The sequence below is a fragment of the Vicugna pacos genome, chromosome 1, assembly GCF_048564905.1.
Source record: "Vicugna pacos chromosome 1, VicPac4, whole genome shotgun sequence".
NCBI classification, from domain to species: Eukaryota; Metazoa; Chordata; class Mammalia; order Artiodactyla; family Camelidae; genus Vicugna; species Vicugna pacos.
In genome coordinates, this window is record NC_132987.1 from 21,829,869 (window position 1) to 21,852,223 (window position 22,355).

Consider the following 22,355-nt stretch of genomic DNA (forward strand, 5'->3'; position numbering starts at 1 on the left):
TTGCCTTCTCTTCCACATTAACTCCCGCATCAAGGAAGAGCAGGTGAAAATGTGCTCCTCCCTCCTAGAAATCCAAACCTAGACAATTCTCAGTATACTATAGTTAAGGTACCATATTTTTGCAAGTTAGCTTGGGTATCTGCTATTCCTTCACTCAAATGTTCCTATCTACTGAGGTCATTCCATGAGGAAAGCACACATTATGGCTATGGGGAATGCAAGGATGAATAAACCCAGTCCTAGATCTCAAGTAGCTTTATGTCTCCTACCAGAGACCACGTGCATACAGAGACACCTAATAGGAGGCAGAATGCAGTAGGTGATAAGAACATTGGAATTCTGAGAGGGAGTGATTTCTTTTGGACTGGGGAAGGTGGGAGAGAGATGAGAAACTTTTCCTAAAGGATGCAGAGGCATTTAGGTCTTGAAAAATAAGAAGAATTTGGAGGTGCAAGGTCAGGGGTAGGGAATTCAATGTGAGTGAAGGGAGTGAGGTAGGAGACTGCAGGGCATGTATGAGGAACGTGCAGTTTACCAGCATATTGTGGGTTTTAATCCATTATAGGTTAGGGAATAAACACACACTGAATCAACTAATTACATTTTTTCTAAATACAAAACTTAGAAGAAACAATGAATATGATCCATGTTTAAACAGTCTAATTATTATAAGTATGAAGGTATTTCTCTTACATGTTAAATTAGTTCTAGTATTCATAAAATAAAACTATGAAACATCTAGTATGTCTGCCTTCTGCGGTTAAAACATTACTTCATTTTCTTTCCCAGCAGAAGTAAAATCTGATCATTCTGCTTCTACCTCTTCCGCAGAAGCAAGCAGTCATTAAATGCAGCTACTAGGCTGCACGTCCAAGGTCTCGGTTTCAGGTTGTATTTATGAGGTCCCGTGGCAATGACAAATGGAACCAAGTACATATATCCGGTCCACAGGCAGTGGAGCAGGCTCACAATAGCTGCGAACTAAAATAAATTAGGAGCTCTGAAAGAAATCAAGAAGTGGCCTAGAGAAAATAATAATAAGAGTTTCTGGCTCACATGTGTGCTCAAAATTGCCTTTCAGTTTGCACAGAGAGCTTTCAGGGGTGAGCAACATCCCTGAAGGGCTGTCGGCAAGGACTCATTTATGCAATTTTGAACAAGAACTAAAACCAACACTTTATGACACTAACTAAAAGAGCTGTTTGAGAAACCACAAAGAGGTACACAGTTAAATTCAAATTAATTGGCAAGCAAAGTAGTTTAGGAAACAACATGAGGTGGTCCATAATTCTTTGGGAAGAATAATGATTCTGCTAGCCAGTAAATTCTTTCCAGAGAATCAATTTTGAGAGGACAATTAACTCTTTTTGGTTACCAGAGAACCATTTATACTGTTCTCTGTGATTTCTGTTTCTGGACCCTCTCAGAGAGCTCTTGTGTTACTAAATATTGTATAGGTATATGTATAAACATGTGTACATGATTTCACGGCTCACTGTGTGGTTCTAAATTATATAAAAAACTGTACTACAAGGGATGCCAGGAGACCTGGTATCTATCTGGTCATAGTTCAGACACTTAGCTAGTTGAATGACTAGTGCAATTTAAATTCATTGCCTGGCCCTCTGTTTTCTTCTCAATGAATTGAAGAAGATGGTCTGCATTAGTCTTCTTTAAATTGGAGTATACAAGAAAATCCACCAAAGGGTGGAAGAAAATATAAGAACCTCATAATTTTTAATTAGAATTTTTGTGTATTTTAAAGTATATAAGTACCCTTGTGGGCAAAAAATTATGCTACGTGCAGATAAATGCGTGATAAAACTATTTAATTTTTTCCAACAAGGGTCAAGAAACTGGCAAATACTGTTCAATGATCTCTAAGCACCTCCCCATCTTAAATGTGATCTGAATGGTTGTTTTTACATTTGCTCCAAGGTCTGCATATATGGAATTGAAGAATTATAAGTCACCTTCCCTGTCCCCCTAGCTTCAGGTTGACTTCCTGACAACTGAATTACCAGTGTCCCTTCTTGACCTTGATCTCCTGAAGGGCTGGTCAATGACCTCCCTCTTTGAATTGCCCCCAATTCCATAACAGTGCCCAGCAGACATCAGACACTCAAATGCAGGTTTGTAAAAGGAATGAAACTCTATTTCAAGAAATATTTATCTGCTCTAAAAAGAGAATGCAGGAGAAATTATTTTTGATCCTCGCATACAAATAGATGTTTATCTGAATTTATTAGTGGCAGGGCCCGTTTTCTTCTAGTGTTTAAATTTTCTTATTCAAGACTATTGTCACCTACAGTCTCTACTACTGATAACATTATTCAGTAGTTCTTTTCTCATTAAAAGTTGATGAAGCCTTCAGATACAGCAGCTGAAAAGCAAACATCTGTCACATGGAGCATGATTTTCTTTGACATTAAATGCAGACTTGAGGGGTTTCTAAGACCGGAGAATATTGCGTTTTTGGACAGGAAATATTGATTATATCATCAGAACACAGAGCGAGAGCAAGCGAGAAAGAAAAAAAAATGTGTCTTCCTCTCAGACGATACTCTGAGGGGTTTTAAGGTTGATGGGTTATTTTTCCATGCCACACTTTTATTTATTTTTGATCTGGTAAAAAGAGACATCTCTGACAGTTTTCCTACCAACCACTGCTGAACGTGAACCTGGAACTGAAAAGTCAAAGATTTAACGAAATAGAAAACTCCTTCAGGGAATATGAAGGAGTTTCCAAGTTTCCAAAGCGTACAATCACTGTCTAGTTCACCATATCTGGCAATGCCACAGTCTGCAAATTAATCATGAGTCTGCGGGATATAAGAGTATCAATTCAGAAAACAACACACATCTATGCTCTTATTTCTAGATTCTTCAATGCAGAAGGTAGCTATGCATTTAAGAGTTACTTCTTGTCAATGCTGCAAGGTTTATAAATTTCCATTTAAAACAAAAATCTCCTTCAATAATGTAGTAGTGAGTATTTATGCAAATTAACTTGAGGCCTAGAGAAGAAGAAAAATCCCCTTTAGCTTAAATTCCTGGCTTTTTACCTCAAATGTTGGTGTTTGTCAGGTTTGTCCCTTCTTTTCAGTTTCCATTTCCTTAGAGTCAGCTGGACATCATCACCTAAATCTCTAATCAGTAAACTCAACCCAGGTGTTCATGTCCCATGGCCCACTGTACTTTTCCATGTGAAGTTTCCACACTTGTGTAGAATCCAAAAGATTTTCTTCAAATGAACCAGTTTTTGTGTCTCATTTTCTACTACATGTATTTATTCACTTACATCCCCCAGTCTGATGAAATGAACCACTTATCCATTTGCTACAGGGACTGAGAATGATCGTCAACCCCTCTTTCTTCTTCACCTATATGTTAGTCATTTGTACCATCTATCTTCTGACAATTTTCTACATACCTGTGCAGAACACGGGCAACTGAGAAAGGAAGAACTTCCTCTTTTCCCTAAGCCTTGCTGACACCATGGGGAGATTTTAAATCATGATTGAAAACATTTACAGTGAAGAAAGCAGAGGTAAATTTGTCCACTATTCAAGTTACATGTGCAAGGTTGTTTGAATATTGAAATGATGAGCTGTTTGGTTCAAGAAAGTGCAGCTGTGAGTTAATGAGTTATTATGTGAGGAGATGTACTTCACACCCATGTTTTTATTGCGATGGCATCATTGAGCGTTTGCCCTTGGTTAAGCAAGTTGGTTAACTAATCCCCTTGAGAACTTTGGGTGTCTATTGCTACAGCTTGAATGCCTAATATTTTGAGCCTCTGGGTTTTATTTTTGGCTTGGAAAACACTCAATGCACCTCATTTGCTGGTGAATTGTTGGCTAATTAATCTGGATTCACATGGTCCTGTCAATATGAAGCAAGAACAGTCTAAAGCTGAGATGTCAGCTAATGACATGAATATAGAAACTGAAACCGGCCAGACTTAATACGAGAAACAATTCAAACTAAATCCCCTCCTGGTGATTTGTTTTATTTACTGAGATCTAGAAATATATTTCCCATCCAGTCATGCGATGCATCAGTAGCAAGCCAAACAGAACACATTCACCTCTGAACTAGAAGCCTTCTTAAGAGTTACAGACAAGTTTTTCCCAAGCTGAGAGATGATGGAGATGAGAAGTAATAAGCCAACTTACTTACTCAGATCAAGTGAAGTTGCAACATGTCCAGTAATAGTCATTTCATTTGGAAATGTTTCCTCCTTGTCTATTGCAAAAGAGAAAGACTTCCCCAGGCTTCCCTTCCTGACTACTTTACAAAAGCCTTTCAAGAACTGACCTGACAGATAAGCAGGACTTGAGCTTTCAAGTGTCAGCTTTTCCTAATCATGACAATGTAATTAGGCCTTTGTCATTTGAGATCAACAGGAGAAAAGGCCTGGCTGATGGGATTGAGATGAATTAACTGTTTATACTGTGCTTGATGCTTGTGTGTGCTAAATTCTTCTCTCTTTCAGACATCTTGGTCAATTCCTTAGTGAACGGGCCAGAGCGTCACTTGTTTTCACCCTTCTGTGTTTAAAAAAATTTTTCAGTCTCTTACTCTCTAGAATCAGACTACAAAGCCCAATAGCATTGCTTAGTAATGGGCACTTTTCTTTCAAATTTGTACGTGTTTGTTTTCTTAGATGGAAACCATTCTAAGCTGCGTAAACAGTGGGCTATACAGTTCTAACTTTTTGCATGAGAAAATGAGGGATGCCAATGGCCTCCCTCTTCTTCTTTCACTTCCAAAGGACATAAAATATGCCCCAGGAATCTAAAAATGGAAGCTGCCTTTATTACAGCAGTGTCTGGAAGCGGAGAAATCATTAGACATGGTGTCAATGTTGCCATTAGAAATCTTACTCTTCAGGTGTTTAATGACAGTCCCTGAAAGTTTGCTTCTGGCAAAAACCTGACCCCTAAAGTCTCAGCTGGGAAATAGATTATAAAAATGAATTTTCAAACAACCTGTCCAGCTGTGCTTTTTGGTTATCTTTATAAACTGAAAAGAAGCTTCTATGACAGGATTCAATTCCACTAGAGATTATGCTATAAATAATACTGCTGAATTATTTTCAATATTCAATTTAAAATAATGGCTCAGTAACCTAATGACTTTTAGAAAATAGGACTCTGCATGAGAAAAATTCTGCTTGAACCAGAAATTAGGTATGCATGTGTTCCAGGTACTTCATGGAGAGAATAACTCATGTCATGTGTTTACTCAAAAGCCACATTCTGTATGTGTAAAGTGTCCTTCTATTACAAAATAATAAAAATCCTTTTACCTTGGCCATAAAGAAAACCGAGATACCAATTAACAGGGAGACTTATTCCAATCCCTCAGCAAGTTAGCAGAAGAGCTAGAAGCCAGAGACATATCCCCCAGTGGCTGATTCTGTAATTAGGGCAGACACTTCCATATAAATTCCCTTCTTTCCATGCAATCCTGGCTCATGAGGACTCCTTAAAATCCATTTCTATCTACACATCCTCATTCTCCAGAAAGACTTTTCACCTGCATTTGACATTCTGCCCAGTCTTCCCATATGAAAGTTTTCTTAAACTGCACTTGTATATTTCCAGTAGCAGAGCATCAGACTTCTGGGTAACAGAACTGACAACCTTCATTTGCATGTCTAAAAGCCACTTGCTTCCATAAAACTAAGTTCTTCTACGTGACTACTGGATACTTGCAGGTGCAATTTCCAAGAGACTGAGATGAGGTGGCTGCAAATGTGGCCCTTGAAGTAAAAGACGATCAAAATAAATCAAATGATCATCATCAAATTAGTAACAACTGAAAGTGAAAGCAGAAGATGTGGTAATGAGCAAGCCCCCCTCACAATGAAGCGTTCATAATGAATCTTCTAAGAAGCTGAATTGAAAAGGATAATGAACACTGTGCAAACTGTCTTTAAAAGCGTGATTCTTTTTGTCTATCAGTATGCACCTGGCATAAGATGGTCCCAAGCCTCCTGGCCTAGAGGCTGTGCTGTCTTTGAGCCGCTCTTGCCTTCTGAATTGTCACCAAGTTATGCAGTTTCTTTTGTTGAAATACCTCATGGATTATTCCTTCCCTTGTACTATTTAGGTTTCTTTGTTTATAAGCAATAAAAACTGATTCCGGCAACTGTAATCAGAAAGGAATTTACAGCTCCAGGGATCTACGGCAGAAATGAATAGAGGGTCCCAACAGTGTTTCACTCTTGGAAATTACGGGTGCCAACAGTTATAGACCCTTCTCTCTCCCTCCTAAAGTTCACATCCTGGGCGAAGAGTGTCTGGTTGACCTAGCTTCAGGTGTCCCTGTTATCTTTTGTAGGGGAGGGGAGTAGGAGGGTGGGGTTTACAAGTTAGTATCTGATGGAGGAGGGGTAGTTCCCTAAGTAACAGGAGGATGCTATTATCAGTAAAAGTGAGAATGGGTGCTGGGCAGCCAAAACCAACATATGCCCACCATATTCTTTTAGACTAGGCTCTTGTTTCCTCAGGTCACATGTCTCTATTTTAACTTAACGGTCAGAGAAATGAAATTGCAAATTAATGTAATTTATTATATATCCTTTAGTTGACGTATGAATCTGCTCTGGAATATCTTGATCAGAATATAAAATCTGCAACAATATTTCAGGCATAAGGCACTCACTACCTTATAAAATAGTCTGTTATTCAACTTTTGGAAATATTTCCTTTTGTTGAGCTAAAATCATTCATTTCACTGCTCAAAAGACACTGAATGCCTAGCATGCTTCAGCCATACTGCCAATGATGATACAGCCCTCATGGGCCTGATAGTCTAATATAAGTTTGATCCGTCAGTCCTAATTCTAGACATCAGCCCATGTTCTCTAGTTCAGAGCTGCAGAGAGTAAGTCAAACAGTACAGTGAAGTCTATATGCACATAAATAAACTATAGCCGTCAAGAAACTATAATGGAAGAAGCTTCCACTCATCACAGTAAGCCAAAATATAAAATAGCTTAAAAACTACTTAACAAGAAATCTGTAAGTCTAATGTGAAGACAACTATAACAATTTACTAAGGGCCATAAAAGATGACTTGAATAAATGGAGAGATATAACATATTCCTGGGTAGGAAGACTCAACGTTGTAAAAACACCACTTCTCCTCAAATTAATCTAAAAACTTAAGACAACCCAAATCATCATCCTAAAGTTATTTTCTGCTTGAAACATAATGAAACTATTTTCAAAGTCATTCTGGAATAATAAAAATGAGTATAGCAAAGAGGCCCTTGAAAAGGGGGGAAGGGGTTAAGAAATGGATCTATTAGATATTAAAATGAAACATGGAGCTGAAATGATGAAAACAGTAAAGACCAAAACCAAAAGCTCAGTGGAACAATGGAAAGGCCAGAACTTGCACATATATGTATGTATCTACACACGTGGACACTGTAGTATAAATTCATAGGTTAAGGTTGAAGGGTCTTAGGATGAGTGAATAGAATCAAATCTCCACTATATTCTGCACCTTATATCAAAACAAATTCCAGTTGGATTTCAATGCAAAAATAAAGCCAGACAACTATTAAAAGAAAGTACACATTATTGTCAACAAATACTGGGCTTTCTAAGTAGAAATTAATAAAATCTTGGGCTTTTTAAGGAGGAGATAAAATTAACCATATGAAACTTGAAAATGTCTACATCAACCTAAACAAACAAAACATATTTGAAAGGTAAAACCATGAATTGGAGACTATTTATAGCCTACAGGACAGTTAAAAGGTTAATTTTCTTAATAGATAAAGATCTTCTAAAATGTAATGTGACAACTATCAGTGCCTCAGTAGAAAAAAGTACAAAGGGCATAAACAGATAGTTCACCAAAGGAGAAATACAAATTGCCAATGACATAATTAAAATGATTTCCTAGGTGAAAATATAATAAATTTAAATCAGAATGAAATGGAACTTGGTTATCAAATTAGCAGGGATGAATATGAGTCAGTGTGGTGAAGATGTGAGTGAATGAGCTCGTGCTTACATTGCTGGTGGAAATACAAAAGGATAGACATTTTCGGGAGGATAACTTGGATGACATTATAATTTTAGCCTTCTTATTAACTCTAAGTTTTATTTTAAGGCAGTTAAATAAATAAAAATCCATATGTTAATATATAAGGATTACCGTCACAATCATAATAATGTTGAAAACTATAAACAATCAAAAGGTTGGTATAATAAATTATGGGAATAATTAATATGATACGGTACTAAGCAGCCATTAAAAATAGTAATATAGAAGAATATTTAATGCCATAAAAAATCCATTATAAATCGCTGAATGAAAAAAGCAAGTTACTTAAAAATAAAAATATAATTACATATATGTATTCATGCATATGTTTAATTAAGTATATGTAAATGCATATAATTAGATGGACACAGATAAACACTAAAAACAGTTATTAATAGGCAGTGAGAATATAGGTAACTCTAATTTTATTTCCTTCTGTGAATCTTCATTTTACAAATTTTCTACAATGTGTATATCTTACCTTGGCAGTAAGAAAAAAATTTAAAAATGTTCTTAAAAACAGATGTATTTTGTTTAAAACAACAGAAATCTTTTTTTTCAAATGAAATCTTGTGTGAAAACCCAATTCATGGAACCGGTAAGAGGGGTGATGTGGGGGTGGCCTAGTGGGCATCCTTGAGCACCCACTTAGCACCGAAAGGGCTGGTGGAATTGTGTTGAGACACTATTGTGCACCTTTCCTAGAACTTACATGATGCGTTATTAGTGAATCCATGCAAGGACTTGGGATTGCTGGTTACTGCTACAGTTACTCATAAACTATTTGTTAACTCAGTTCATTCATTTTGCTATATTCATTCTCATATATTCATTTGTTAAGCACTTTTTAAAAAGTGTTCTAGATTTTAGCTTTGGGCTATATTAGTTTACTTATGGATTAGAACTAGAAGGATTTTCTTATTACATGAAATATCAGCAGAGAATTGTAATTTAATACCACACCCTCAGATTTTATTGATGGTTGATATGGGAAATGACTACATGAAGAATGGATTTCCATCTTCCCTAAGACAATACATTGTCTGTTATAGTGCTCAAAGGTCCTTATATAAATATGCATGTGATAAATTTCCCTAAAATTTTAGAAAACAAGGTTGCCCATTTTATAAATAAGTATGACTTCTGTTTATAATACTGTATTGTTCCTACATAACTCATCAAGTTTCCCTTTTGGCTTTGGCTGCCAGAAAGCTCAGAGCTATATTTATTGCCAAGCCACAGCAATGAACAGCTGCCTAATTTTGCAGAAAAACTCTGTCCCAAAGCACTTGAGTGTCTATCCTCAACTAAATGGTCCCATGATGTGCATGGCTCCTGTTATGAGTTGTCTCAAATCCAATTTAGAAATAGGCAAGGATTAAATAATAAACAAACAAACACATAAGCCATTTGGACTAAGCAGGCTTGGTCTTTGGCAGGACAAAATGCTCACACCTAAAGTTTGGTTTGTATCAAACGCCTGTTGAGCATGTTGCTTAATCTGGAGGACTGTTCTGGACTAGTGCACCACTGGGTGCAGCCATGGAAGTCTGAGTCTTCCTGCTATGAGGCCCATACCTGCATCCACCCATCCCATGACGCTAGCTCCTTAGTGGCAGGCTGCACGGTATCCAATAAAGATTCCAGGTTGAAAGGGGTGGCAAAAGAGCAAGGCACAGACAAGCTAGAGATTTGTAAGTGAACTACAACCTTTAAATGAGTTAAGAAAACAAGATCTTGCTGAAATGGACCAGGAAATAGAAAGACAATTTTCACACAGAAACAATCTTAGGCATTGGGATGTGTATGTGTGTGTGTGTGTGTATTTATTACAATGTTCAACAGGAGACTAAAAAATGCCAAGTGAATTAAGATTTTTTTTTTACCTTTCTGAAAGGTCAAACAGCTATTCTTACTGTTAACATTACTTGCATCATTTTACAACATGTTAAGTGCTGAAAAGGGCACAGAATGTGGAAGAAAGGGGACCACAATTTTTTGAAAGACAGATGTAAACTGTTTCCTGCCTTATTTCATTTAAGGGACACTAGCATTCTCTTTCTCTGGAATGCATAAGCTCTTCAGTAACCTCTCTAATAACATGGTAAGGCACTAATATAATGGATGTCATGCTGGAATGACTTGAAATGATACAAGGGCCTGGTGGGGTGGACTCTGGTAATGTAGTCTTGATTATAGTGTCATAAGAACTGGCAGGGTGGCTATCTGATTCAGCAACAGACACACTCAGAGCCTGTGGGAATAGCTTGGTTCCTGTGGCTATGAAGTCAGGTGAGTCAGCTGCCCAGAGCAACAGGTTACCATGGCAACAAAGATTTGCTCTGGCTTCCCAGAAGGGACAAAACCAACTTAGAAGCAGGTGAGCCTGGCAGGCTCCTGGGCCCCAAACATCTTCCTACTCTTGGGGGCTTGTCTTATATTTCATAAATAGAATTTCATTCAAGATAACAACGCTTGGTACCCATGAGCCCAGGCTCTGGAATCAGATCTCCTAGTTTTCAATCCCAGTTCCACCACTTACTGTTGGCTGAGTAAACTGGGCATAATCCTTAACTTTGAGTCTTCCTGTAAATTAATGAGAACATTCACAAAAGGCAGTTAGCCAGCACCTGGCTCATGGTACATGTTCAACATATGTCATCTTTTATTATTATTTACACTTAAAGTATCCTCTATTCAAATTCAAACACCCAGGGAGACATACTTTGTTCCCGGCTAGCACTTTGGGAGACAGGGGCGGGGGGGGGGGGGGCATCTCACCACTTGAATGTCAATTAAGGTGTAGTTAGTGAGTAGCAAGGGATCTAGGATTGAAACCTGGGAGAAGTGGGGAACTAGGCCAAAGGAGAGAAATAGCTTTGACATTTTGCTCAGAGCTGCAGTGATTCTTCTACATGGAAAAGCACCCAATTGTTGCAGCCATCCAAGCACAAACCCTTGCTGTTGCAGCAAGGCAATCTAATTGCCAAATCCAGATACAGGATGCGTGGCCCTGGAACCTTAGGGACTGCCTCTTTGTCTATCAACTATTCCACCTCGGAGGACTCTACATACAGACTTTCTGCAGTAGGAGATACTAAACTAAACACATTAGCTCTCTGGTATCTGGCCTGCGATGGAGTGAATGCAAAGATTGTGAACACTGTTGTGTGTGGAGATGTGCACACCCCAGACAGGCTGCTTATGCAGGCATAGCTGTAAATAGCCAATGGAAAGCCACCACCCTTTCCCACAAAGCAGCTGTGCATCCATTCACACTGAGCAGAGACTCCCATTTGTAAAATCATCCATCACCTCCACACATCAGTCATTTGTAGATTTCAACATCCCCTTCCTGACCCACGAGGAGAGAAGAGGAAATGGCACTTTGGAGACTTCTCATTGAGCTATTGGGTAAATGGATGAATTTTTTTCTCCCCAGGGTACCCAAGAGAGACTGATTCTGACACAAACCTATAGAACAGAGACTTCATTTCACCTGCTGTGCAGGGAGTGGGGCACGGGGTAGGGGGTAGGGTGGGAAACACATGTATTCACATGCCCAGTTTGCTGCACAGAACAAAGTACTGACCTGTTAGGCCAGCAGCCTCAGCAGACAGGAAGGCGCTCCAAGACAGGAGGAAAAACAGGCCGGTTTCCAGCATCGGGAACTCACACAGTTTGGTAAATTTGGTCAAGTGACAAAGACGTGTTAAGGGAAACAACAACTGCTTTTACAGATAAATCTCCTTCTTGGCTGAGAGAAGCTAATCTAGTTGTGATAGTTTTAGATGAGAGAACTGATTTTCAGACCTGACTGGGAGGCTGTAACTCTCACTGAGACTTACTTTGAAGGCCAGCATGAGTTTCATGCTTCACTGGGGGCTGAACACTCTTGCAAAAATTCAAACTGGTGTTCAGAATAAAAAGATGTCTTACTAAGAGGATAAAATCAGCTAAGTGCAGGCAAAAAACTTCTTAAATTTGGCCTCAGCTCTTGGAGTGTGCCCCTCAGGAGACTGGCAGATCTAGGGGGAAAAAGTCAAGGAGATTGTGGCTGGAAGAGATCCAACCAGGGCATAAACACCGAAGGAGGCCACTGCTCTCCAGGGAGTGCTGGTCTGTGGACAGATCACCTTGAAGAAACTTCTCTCCTGGGGATGGAAATTGGATGAGGAGAAGCATTCATGTTCAGTGATAGGGAAGCTGCCTATGCTCTCTCTGTATAAGTAGGATGGAGGATAAAGTATATTATTTCTAGGTCAAGCAAGATGCCCTTTGGCGAGCAATGGTTCATTTTGGCCAGGATGACACTTGGTCAATAGTCTATAAATTGCAAATAGAGCAAAGGCACAGTGATCTGAGTCATGCAGAGAATGGGTTATGAGGAGATGATTAGGAGCAGGTGATGGATGGGAAAGGACTACACTGCAACTGTGTCCACTGTTAGGCTGAAAATGCCTTGACAGAAAAGGAGATGCAATGTTGCATTTTTGTGCTTCTAGAGCAAAATCTAAAGAAAATTCCACATCAAGAGATGTTTAGCAGCAGGGCAGGGAAGCAAAAAGCATGACTTCTGGGGTGGAAGATCTGGGTTTGAGTCCCAGTTCTCTAAGTCACTGGCTGTGTGATTTCTGAGCAGTATGTCTATCTCTCTGAGCCTTATTGGTATCCTAGGTGAACTGGCGATAAGAATAATACCTACCCACGCAGTGTGGAGAGTAAAATGAGATGAAGTATATTAAAAATGTTTTGTAAAGTCTTAGGACTTAGAAAGCACAAAATACCAAGGGTAATGTCATGGTTGGGAATATGGCTACTAGAAGCCAACTCTATCTTGGGCTCTGTGCCTTGGTTTCCCTGTCTGAAAGTGGGCATAATAATGCAACTGATCCCCTAGGTATATAAACCAGTTACAATATGTCGAGTGCTCAGAAGAGTATGGTGTATACGACAAGGGATATGTAAGTTTTTATATTAGTCTGATTTAAATTAATTTTCTCTGTAAAACATTTTCTGAAAAAAGATTCAGTGAGGATCTGGAAACAATTCTTCATCTGGAGGAAAAAATGGGCTGCCCTTGGACTCTTCCAGAGTCCTTTCTTGTTACTTGGAGGAAAGGCTTTGCTTCTAGTGGCGTTTGTTCCTCTGAATTCTCTCTTCTAATGTGCTGTAAGGAGAAGGCTCAGGCCGATTTGAATAGCAGAGCATCCCCTGGACATAGGGTGTTCTCCTTCTATTGCCTCCAGAAAGCCATTCGGTTCTGAGCTAGCCCCATGCTAGTCCAGAGCCCTGGAGCCTATACCCAAAGGAGGTTTGGCTGAGGCCCCACCCCCATCTCTTCCTTCTCTCCACCCTTTTTCCCATTGAAGGCAGGGTCCATGTTTTATTCATCTTCTGACTTGTCTTAGAAACCCTTCATAGAACCTAGTCTTTTAGCAGTTTTCAGTCAACTGCTGGACCAGCTCTCATGCAAAAAGACCTCAACATTTCACTTTCTTTCCCTTAATCCCTGACCCCTCTTGCACCTGTCTTCTTTCTTCCTTCTCTTTTCCCCAAGGTCTTTGATCCTTTGCTCGGTCTCTTCTTTGCGACCTCTGTTAAGTCCTCATACTCGACGTTAGCCTTTTGGCTTTCCTCCTCAAATCTGACTTATTTTTGGTCCATCCAACTCCTCTGAGTGAATAACCCACCAGACCAGCTCCTTTCCCTGGCTTGACTCCTCTAGGAACTCTACCCATCCTCTCACCTCTCTACTGAAAAGAGGAAATGAGATGACTGCCCAGATAACAGCAAACATCATTTCTGCATTGCTTGCTGTTCTCTTTCCAGAAAATAGCTATGGATGCTTGTTTAAACCCATAGTGATCATTGGCTCAGCCAACCCTGTGAACTAGTGATTGATACAAGTTTGAGAAGGAGGCAGAAAATACTTAGTTTATCATTCACAGTCAATCCTGTTTTATCCTTGGCCTTGGATTTTAGTTCTTCCTCTTGACCCTAATGTAGTTAATCCTGATGCCCCCCCTTCCCACCTATTTTCTCAGGTGATAATTTTTAAAACTGTTGATATTCTAGAATCAGAGAGTATCAGCAGCAGTGCTAGAACTGTCCTTAGACAGAAAAAGAGCCTGGGCCCCTCTTCCACTGGTACCTATGCCTTGAGGGATGACTCAGAATCAAGATGGCCCCAGTGGTGCTGGATTGCACTTAAACAAGACTATCTAGCCATTTTCTGGCCTGGAGTTTGTCCATCAACAGAAACATTCCAGGGACATTGACTGCTCTTAACAGCCCCACACAGTCCCCAGCTTTCCACATCCAGACAAAGGATATCAGTGCTGTGACAACAGCATACGCAGACCCCATTGCAAACGAGCCGGCGAAGATCCCCAGGAAATTCCCCACGGACTGGAAGAATGCTGCAGCATCAAATGCATTTGGATTCTCCTTGGGACTGTAAATGGATATAGAACTGAAAAGAGAAGAGGGTGAAGGTTAGTCAGTGACTTCCATCTCGTGGCCCAAACCCTAGAAGTTACAATTTAGCACCCAGTTTCCGGGGGAGGACACCTTCTCCTGTGAGATTAGGTGCCGTCTGGAAAAGTTCAGGGGAAACAAATGAGGACCAAGAGAGATAGAAAAAGCAGAAAGCTCTCCCCTTCCTTACAGCCCAATCCCATGGTATCCATATATTGCTGCCAGTCAGTAAACATTTTTATATTGGAAGGGTCATAAAGAATATTGTTTCTGAGCAAACTAGGCATTAAAACATGGTAGGTGTATAAGGAATCTGCTGAGGAGATAGATAACTGTGAATTATTTAGTGGCCATATGTCTTCAGCGCTGTTATATATTCACAAATGTTCCTGATAAAAAGTGCTCTTTTATGGCCTGTGCACAAATGGGCGATACAAATCACAGCATGCACAAAATATTCTGCTGTGATCTTGTCATAAACCACAAAGCATTGCTCCTCTCCAGTGTAACCCTTCAGAAACAGAGCCCAGATGACGTTCAGAGCATCACAGCATTAACCCCTGGGGAGAGACAAAACCCTCATTTTCCCACTGAAACAAATGGCAGCAGCTGCCTCGGGTCATTTTTCATACCCCGATTCTGGTGGTTGCCAACAGATTTATATCCATAGAAGAAAAATCAATCCACCAATAGGCAGTCTTTTCACTTAAATATTTTTGAGGACTTCATATTTGCTATTTTTTTTTTAACCAAGGCCTCAAATCCCAGACTATTCATGTAAAGGACAAGGTATGTCTTATTTTAGGAAACATGGACTCCATATTATAGCACTAAAATGAACAGATTGCTAGAGCCAGTAGCTTTGGGGAGACTAATGAATTAACAGTTCAGATTTTTTTGTTGTTGCAGTTTTTATTTTAATATAAGGTCTTTAAAATTAATCAGACAAAAACAAGAGTTTCTCAGCAGCTTCTGGAAGGGACTTTGTAGCTGTGGAGAGAGCAAACAGTACACTAGACACACTGACTTAAGATTAGATTGAATTTTACAGAAATGTAACTGAATCTTTTATGGGTTGGATGTTTAGAGCACGTTAACTCTCTCACCTGACTTTTTGTGTCTAGAGACTAGTTAAGAGGAAGCAGGGGGAGTGGATTCCAATTCTCCTCTAGGAAGATGTCTGGCATAGAAAAGGTAGTTTTAAATGTTTTTAGCTTTTCCCTGGATGTCTTTAAACCGCCAAAGTAGGCCAAACCCTTCTGCTTTGATCACGTAATTGGATAAGGAAGATGAATGTGGATCTCAAATGGAACCCTGAAATGTATGCGAGAAAGGGATTGCCTTTGAAGTATTTTTCCTCTTTGTAAAGTGTGGTGCTTTGCAGGAAAAAAAAAAAAAAGAAAGGAAAAGCAAACCCATATTTGGATACTTGGTAGCTGACAGGCCTGGGAATGTGTGTGAAACCCCCTGGCCATCATGAAACTTGGTGCCTAAGGCCGTATTCGTGAGATGTGAACGTATTTCTTCATTCCAATGAAGAAACAATAGTAATGAGAAAACACTCTAGTTGCAGTCTGCCTTTCAAACAAAGGTTTTTGCACAGTAACACAGTTTTGTAAATAATTCTGTTAATTCCTCAGGCTGCCCCCAGCAGATCTGACTTATAGAACAGGCACGTCTTCACCCCCATCTTCACCTCCACATTCAGCAGAAGTGTTTTCTCTGTCCCCATGCCTCCTGAGCCCAAAGCCCCACAAGCATACCTTCTGGTCATATTCTGTGTCATTATTTTTGTGATGCTTTTCTCTAAATCAACATATTTTTATTCAAATGTAAATGCTTTTATTAAATAATCTTTATGAAATCATAGATTTGATGTGCTTATTATATTTCTTTCTAATACAAATGAGATTATGCAATTATAAACTTTGAAAAAAAAAGAAGTTCACCTGTGTGTCACATAAAATCATCTGGGTATCCCTATGGGTTGATAGTTTGCGTTTTGGGAAATGTTTTCTTCCTGGGCTCTGATCCCCACCCAACAGGGTACAGCCTACCTTCCCTGTGACGTCAGATTTAACTGAAGAGAAGAGTTTAAGTCTCCTTGACCTATAGAGGATTGCCCATTGAATTTGCCAGCCCTAAAGCACCTCAGGATGTTACCCAGGATGCACTGGGTACCTGCTCTATACCAGGAGATGCATTAGGTGCAAGGTGTTGGGGGCAGGCAGGGAAGGGCATAGAAAAGAGAAGCAGAATTAAGCTAACAAACATTTTATTGACCACCTGCAAGGCATAGGCAGAGAAGCCTAAGATATAGATGACAACTAGCTATAGTCATAGTGCTGAGTGTGACTTCGTGAGAGATGTACAACATTTATTGGGGCAAAAGAGGAAAGGGAGACTATTTTAGAATAGAGGGGGTCGTGTTTGAGCAAGGAAGCAAGTCAGTAATCAGTGATAGGGAGAGGGTATTCCAGGCAGTGGAAAGAGTGGAAGCAAAGGCAAGGAGGCAGGCAGGTGAGTTAAGGGCACTTCAAGGTAGAACCATATAGTTACGGCTAGAGCCTAGGGGCATGTATGTGGGCAACTGTGGAGGGGTAAATGTGGGTAGGTGGCATCACCCAGAGCTTTAAATTCCACATTAAAAATATACAAAAGCCCTCACAGTTACATAATATTTAGTTCTCTTATGCCTGCATTGTAACTTTATTTGATCCTATAAAATGTATGCTAGATAAATAGGCAGGTAAGGTTAACTTTTTCTTTCTCCCGACTCCCATTTTTTAAATAAAATACATCAAATCAAGACTGAAGGTGACACTTGAGACTCTCAGTTTGAGCCTCAAAGATCTGATCCTTATTGGCTGAAAGGCCTTGGGTAAGTTACTTCATCATACTCAGACTCAGTTTCAAAGTCTGTAAAGTAGACATAATAGTAAGTACTTATCCCCCAGAAATGTGTGAGGATATGAGGTACATTTAGAATCTGTATATTTACCTTGTGGGTTGTAGGGCCAGTCATTGAGTGCTGATTATGTGCACAAAAAATAAACACTCAGTGAATGTTAACTTCCATTACCAACATCGTCATCATCATTCTAACTAAGGACTTCCACAAGCTCCCGAGGACAGAGAGCAGAGTGCTGTGGCTGAACCCGGCCTCGGTCCCCACTATGGGCCAGTGGGGTATGGCTTCCCTCCCAGCACCGTGTGTTTCCAGGTTGCTGCAGGGAACCAGTCACTTTTTCATGGGAACAGATGGGTTTCCAGGGAGGAAATGGCCACAGAAGTGAGGCTAGCAGGTTGTCATGTTTAGTGCGGAGCTCCTGGCTTTGAGAATTAAGGAGGAAAGGAGTGTCCTCAGCCGTCTGGACAGGGATCTGCCCCAGGACAGGAACAGGCCAGGAGACTGGGCTTGAGTTGCATCTCCCCAAGCTTAGCAAGGGACGTTCTGCAGGCAAAGCCCTCTGGCTTTCGGTGAGGAGTGAGGTAAAGAAAGCAGGAGCCTATGGTTCAGGGATGTTGCATCTCTCCCACCTGCCAGGGTTTTAGGAAGTGGTTCCTCCAGGCTCTAACTCAGCTTCAACACTAAGCCTCTGGATTGTGGCACAGCAGCTGCAGAGGGTGTTTTTGGAAACAATTGAGGGTTTGGGTAGTGGGTGTAGAGTTTTCCAACTTCAACCCAAGAGAGGAAGGAATATCATGTTCCAACGGTTTCAGCACTTTGGACTTAAAAGGAAACACCTCCTCCTCTGCACCAAGGGAGAGGCTTGAACCACTAGTGGATGCAAATACCAAAGTGGGGAGAGGTGAGGAAGAGGAATTGGACTTTCTGCTAACCTGCGGTTCTTGTTCTTTGGGACAACACTCTAAAGAGATACTATTCATAGAACAAGCTGGAGAAGATAGATCTGTGGTCCCCAGATTTCTGGAAAAGAATATTTGAGTTGGATGGAACCAATATCCTTGAAAATGGCATGACCAGAAATACACAGTGGTGTTTAAATATTCATCTCATAAATTGGAAATAAGTCCAGGTTATTGATTCATTCTGTTCAGAAACAGATTATTCAGCAAAAACTAGTTTGATGATACATATTGCATCCAGTCTCATAAATAAATGTGTATATCTTTTACTCAAAATTTTTGAAATGTATGAAATATCCTAAATTCCTTTGATGAGAGCAAGTTGAATAAGGATCATACTACTCACCAGATCATTTAAGATTCATAGATATGAGGGAAACCCCAGTGTTTCTCAACAACCTATCTTTTCATCTTTATAATGTTCCTGCAGGGAGCCCACCTGGCAGCTTAGGTAGCATTACGAGCATAGTATCTGAATCTGAGATCTGGGTGCAAATCTCAGCTCTGCCACTTACTGGCTGTGTGACCTCAAGCAAGTTACTTAAAGACTATATGAACCTCAGTTTCCTATCATGATGATGGTTAAAACATGATAATAAACATCAGGATGATAATAATTGTACCTGTCACATAAGATTGCTCTGAGAAATCAATAAATTAATGTTTTTAAAGCATTTCAAGTAGTACTTGGCACATATTAAGAACTAGATAAACATTTCTTAAGTAAATCATTGTTTTTCAAATAACCCATCCCTCTTCCTCTCCTCTTCCTCCTCCTCCTTCTTCTCTCTCTTTCCTTCTCTTTCTCTCTCTCTCTCACTCAGAGCTTGGTTTCGTTCTAAAAGAAGTATCTCAAACTGGATGTCCAATCAGTACCTCAATCAAAACAGAACTGAGGCATCATCACCTATCTCTCTCACGTGCTGACTGGTCCCTGGTCTAGAATCTATGGGTTTCAGGGACCATTTGAGCTTACCGATTGTGGAGAATGGCATGGGGCACATATGCTCAACAAATGCTAGTGATGAAGAAGAAGGAGAAGGGGAGAGGGGAAAAGAAGTAAAATGAAGAGGAGGTGTGTAAGAAGGTACTGCAATTATGCTGAGTGAAAATGAGATAATGCGTGTAAAGTATTCTATAAATGGTACTACCATCACTGCCACCAATGCCATCCCTTCCAAAACTCTGGCCATCTTCCCATTCTGGACCCTATGAAGTCATTTATTTCCTGATTCTTACAATCTTTCTCGAGACCACCCCATTTCCAACACCACCCACTCCTGTTACTCTTTACTGCTACTGCTAAAATGTTTCCCCCACAATTACTCACAGAAACTACCCAACAACCTCAAATTACCAGACAGCCATTTTTTCATAACGATGCTCTCCTCTGACTGGTCCTCCATACATAATCCACTCACTGTCCTGGGTGCCTGATTAGGACAACCTGCTTCTCTATATCCCAGTCCTGTCTCATTTCTTCTATCAACATGAAATCAATGCTACTTTAAGAATTTTAGAAGGAAAGTATTATGCAAATACATAGTATCCCTTTTAGAATTTCTGTGAATTTAATCGTTAAAGAAAAAAAGGGGAGATGATTACTATAGCCAAAGATACACAAAAGAGCCTCCCATTTTTCTCTGCCAAATCTTTAATCCCTAACAAATTTTTTTTTCTAACTGCTGGCACCAGTTTATTGCAGAGTTCTTGATTAGTTGGGACATATACATGAATTTTTTTTCCAGTCACTGATTCTAACTGTACTATATTGAATCCCTCTTTGTGCTGGGTGTATAATTTCATTAATGATGTCTTGGTCAAATTCCATTATTCAATTCCTTTCAGTTTTTAAAACTTAGTGCTGTCCAGCTTAAAACCTATATCATCAAAGCAGTATTCTTCTCCCTGCAGAATATTCTAGAGCAGCAGGCAGGATGATTTAGAAGGAAGGAGAGGCAGAAGAGGTACCTTCCACCACCTTCCTGGGTACCAGCACCCCCTGGTGATGGAGGCATAAAGGATGGATGGGAGCCAAGCTTTCCATCTTAGGTGGCCCACTGCTTGTCCATAGTGGTCAGGGGCCCCTGGCCTCACTCTTGTTCCTGCTTGATTCTTCTCTTGGATGCCTCTGCTGACATGGTGGCATCTCTTTTTTTTTGAGCGTCCCCTCTCTGGAGGCACTCAGTTTTTCATCTGCCCTGCCAGCTATACACATCCCCAGCCCTTTTCTTTGGCTTGGATCAGGGGCCACTTGGGCAGGTCAGTGGCTCTCACCTCTCTCTTGATCGCTCCCCCAAACACAGCAAACCAGGGAGCGTTCAGGTCCTGCTGACACAGAAGGCTCCTGCTGATTCCTTTCGGAAATCTCTAGGCCAACCCTTGTGTTCTTGTGCTCTCCTATTCCAAGAAGCCACACACAAGAGCTCCCTTCTCTGCTCTGATTTGGGAGGACCTCAGCCCCCCTGCAGTTCCCTCCACGGGGGATGAGCTGGAAGCCCTTTTCTCGCAGACAGTTCCAGTCTATCTGGATGATTCCAGGGGGTTCCTTCCACTTGACTTAGGGGAGAGGAATCTCTTTCACGGGGAGGGGTAATAGCTTCACATTTCAACCTGCACTGTCTCCAAGGAGGACCCCCTCTCTTTCCTATCCCTTTTATATACTGATTTGAGACCAAGTTGATGAGGTAGAAATGGGAGGAAATAAAGCTAATTCTGTTGCCAATTAAGCCTGTTGGGAGGTGTGTGGTCCTAACTGCTTGGCAGCCCAGATGCTCCTTTTAGTACTAAGGCATTTAGCAACTTAGGTTTTCAGCTCTGCTCCCTAAACTCAATTTGGAAAACCAGAAAAGACTCACATTACAGGATGATACACCTTTCGACCTTTATGTTCAGGTGCTTCTAGTTTCTTTTCTCCCCAGCTATCGGGAGCTGCCTTGCCATTCTGCTCTGAAGGATGCATTTTAAGGAGAAACACAACACAAAGGGGTGATGGAAATTTGTAAAAGCTGCTCTGTTTGGCTGGCCCTAAGTGTCACAGGTAAGAAACAAAGTAGAAGAAAAACTAATTACAGTGCTATTTTGTGTTTAAAATTTTTTATCCTCCCTCCAAAAAAAGAGAAACAAGTACATCTTTATCTATTATTTATCTTTTAATAACTGTATCAACCTTCCCTTTCTCAAGAAGTTGCTTAATTATGAATAACGAATTGATTTTATGGGGCCAAGAATTGTGTGTACACATTGGAATTCATTCTGGCATCTGCTTGCCCATTATTCTGGCTTATGTTCTGCCAAAGGCCGATGAAGCTCTTTCAAGAGAACCTGCTGTAAAACATAATGACTTGAGGAACTGGGGGCATTCCAGGCACCCTGGGAGTTTAGAAGAGCTGCCTTTTAATAATAAGAGGAGCTGGCCAGAAGTTCGCTGAGCTTGAGTTAGAACCGTAGGATTTCACCTTTCCAAGGGCCAACAACCCTGCAGGGTTAAGAGCTGTGTTTGGGGAGGCACATTAATTAACTCTTTCGGCTTCTGGGGGACTGTTTAGTTAATGACTGCTCCCTGAGAATCCAAATTCATACCAAAGAGTGATTTCCCAAATCCTGGACAAAGATCATTTTGCCATTTTGAGGTCTGGCACAAGAGAGAAAAAGACAAGAATTCTGTGAGAAGTATGAGTTAGTATACCATGGCTGCCTCCAGAATAATAGGATCTCAGGCTGAATTAACAGATTCAGTCCATCTACATATTTACTGAGCACCTATGATCTGCAGACATTGTTCTAGGCACTAAAGATACAGGAGGAAACACAACAAAGCTTCTGACCTCATGTTCCTTGCATTCCAGTGGAGAAGACGACATAATAAATAGCTAAGAAAATAGACATATGATTTAATGACAGAGACTGAAAAGAAAAATGAAGCATCATGA

General features: G+C 40.3%; 1 protein-coding gene across 11 annotated transcripts in view; it reads right to left on the reverse strand.

The window, feature by feature from the left end:
- The window catches only part of SLC9A9 (solute carrier family 9 member A9), a 599,624-nt gene that overhangs the window by 242,781 nt on the left and 334,488 nt on the right, over positions 1 to 22,355 (reverse strand). For all 11 annotated transcript variants that reach the window (XM_072958726.1, XM_072958712.1, XM_072958718.1 and 8 more), the window contains 2 exons: positions 14,410 to 14,548; positions 11,666 to 11,771 (listed from right to left, as the gene is read on the reverse strand). In XM_072958726.1, coding sequence (XP_072814827.1) covers positions 11,666 to 11,771; positions 14,410 to 14,548 — 245 coding nt within the window. The remainder of the gene's footprint in view (positions 1 to 11,665; positions 11,772 to 14,409; positions 14,549 to 22,355) is intronic.